Source organism: Austrofundulus limnaeus, unplaced genomic scaffold (genome assembly GCF_001266775.1).
Source record: "Austrofundulus limnaeus strain Quisiro unplaced genomic scaffold, Austrofundulus_limnaeus-1.0 Scaffold794, whole genome shotgun sequence".
Lineage (NCBI taxonomy): Eukaryota > Metazoa > Chordata > Actinopteri > Cyprinodontiformes > Rivulidae > Austrofundulus > Austrofundulus limnaeus.
Genome location: NW_013953196.1, coordinates 141,505 through 143,503, shown reverse-complemented (window position 1 = coordinate 143,503; position 1,999 = coordinate 141,505). Strand labels below are relative to the sequence as shown.

The 1,999-nt window shown below is 41.2% G+C and overlaps 1 protein-coding gene across 1 annotated transcript in view; it reads right to left on the bottom strand.

The window, feature by feature from the left end:
* zgc:56231 (kinesin-like protein KIF20A) overlaps positions 1-1,794 on the bottom strand; it is a gene marked incomplete at its 5' end in the record, with an annotated part of 15,354 nt that extends 13,560 nt beyond the window's left edge. The window contains 4 exon segments of the mRNA XM_014028665.1: positions 456-534; positions 606-787; positions 853-991; positions 1,675-1,794. Coding sequence (XP_013884119.1) covers positions 456-534; positions 606-787; positions 853-991; positions 1,675-1,794 — 520 coding nt within the window.
* Positions 1,795-1,999: the final 205 nt, after the last annotated feature.

Genomic DNA, 1,999 nt, shown 5'->3' with positions numbered 1-1,999 from the left:
AAAAAATTGAGTCAAATCAAGTATTTCAATAATGTTTATAAAGTAAAAATTTTCTTACTCCATTGGCAGACATTTTTGACTTGAGTCAACTTTTCAGGCTAACAAGACAAATAATCATACACATTCTGAAAACAAGATTATTATTCTTACACAATCAGTTCTTGTTTAGTAAATCAGTCTAAAAACAAGATCAAAAAGACTTTGGCTGGATATAAGATTTTAAAACTTGGTTAGGCKGACATATTTTGCCGTGTATACACTTAGAACCACTAGATGGGGTTCTGAAAAATGCGAGGTTGAACCAAAAATGGAGACAAATTTGGTCAAGGCTGAACGAGCAGAACCGCATACTAGTAGGCTATGCGAGTGGAGAAGGGGTTTAAGCGACAATCTTGCAAACACAGAGACAATGGCTTGAAGTGGGGGGGTGAACAGTGCGCTGACTCAGCAAATACCAGTTTGATTGAAGGACAAAGAAGCTGCTGAGACATTGTCAGAAGAACTCTGGGAAATGGGCCTGGGCTGATCACATTCCTGGATGAGAGAAAATATAATCAAGTTGTGGCACTAAATATTTCCAAACAAGTTAAAACCCAAGACTATACTTCTCTGACTGAAAAAATGGCAGCTTTAGTTAATCTCTCTCGTTTGACTTGGTCAGCATCCAGATACTGCACTGCATTCCTGAGGAAGGGTTTCAGATCCATCCCATCATACTGATGACCTCTGATGTAGGTGAAGATGGCATCCAACACTCGGGGTAGAATCCCAGGCTCTTTGGTTGTTCCTAATGATTAATATCAGATTTTAGCCTCCAGTACTGTTGTTTAAAGCTCAGTTTGTGTTATTTACCTTGAATTGTGAAGGTCTTCCCGGCGTTTGTTACACCATAGCTGAATATCAGCATGTTCTGTCCATCCAAGAAATTAGACACATGGCTTTTTACRGTTTCCTCGAACAGCTCTGCCTGTGTGGTCTGAGGTCCAAAAACCTGAGGCGGGACCGTGGGATGAGTCTTATTAGAGACTCTGAAGCGGCTCATTTAAAATAAAATAAAAAAACGCCACACACACACACACCAACCCATCCTCACTCCCAAGTCATCACATATTGACGCATTTCCAAGGTTCCCTCTGCGTCCAGTTTTGACACGTCGGCTACCCCCCAGCATCAGTTATTGACGAGTTGGGGCGGAATCCATAGTCATAATTTCAGAAAGTGTAGAAAATGCACATAAACTAACTGTCCCAAAGCCTAAAATGACCTTTATTTACTTTATACATTCTGTCCCTGACCCTAGTACCTAAAATTAACCATCAACCCTGATCCCTAAAATTAACCATTTTTAGAAAGTGTAGGAAATTCAGGTCAACTACGTGTTCCAAAGCCTAAAATTACCTAACATCCTATCCCTGACCCCACTACCTAAAATTAACCTTGAAATCTGACCCCTAATATTAACCACAGACCCCAACTCAAAGACCCCTATATTTTATGTCCTAACGCATCAAACCTGGACGCCAAGGAACACGGAAATGCCTGGTGCGTCAATAACTGACGCGACGGGTGTACCAGATGCGTCAAAATAAGACACAGGGAACCTTGGAAAAGCGTCAATGTGACGAGTCAGGAGTGAGAATGTGTCTCTCTCTCACACACACACACACCTCTAACCTTTGAGAAGGAGAACCTGTGGAGCGACATGCCGACCCCTCTCTCACTGCTTTTCATGTTGGCTGAGCCTTTAGGTGCGGTCAGAGTCACCGTCTGGCTGTCATCAATTATGACACAATCCTGAAGAGAAGTTTTAGTTTAAATTCAAACCCAAGAAACTCTGAAATAAGACGGTTCCTTCAGCTCAGATTTCAAGAAACATTCATATTGGTCTATCCTTTCCAAAAAAATGGCAAGTTTCCAACCTCCAAAAATGTCAGTTTGTATATTAAAATAGTTATGCCTTTTTTGTGACAATCCCTCCGCTATAAGATCCCCTTAGATT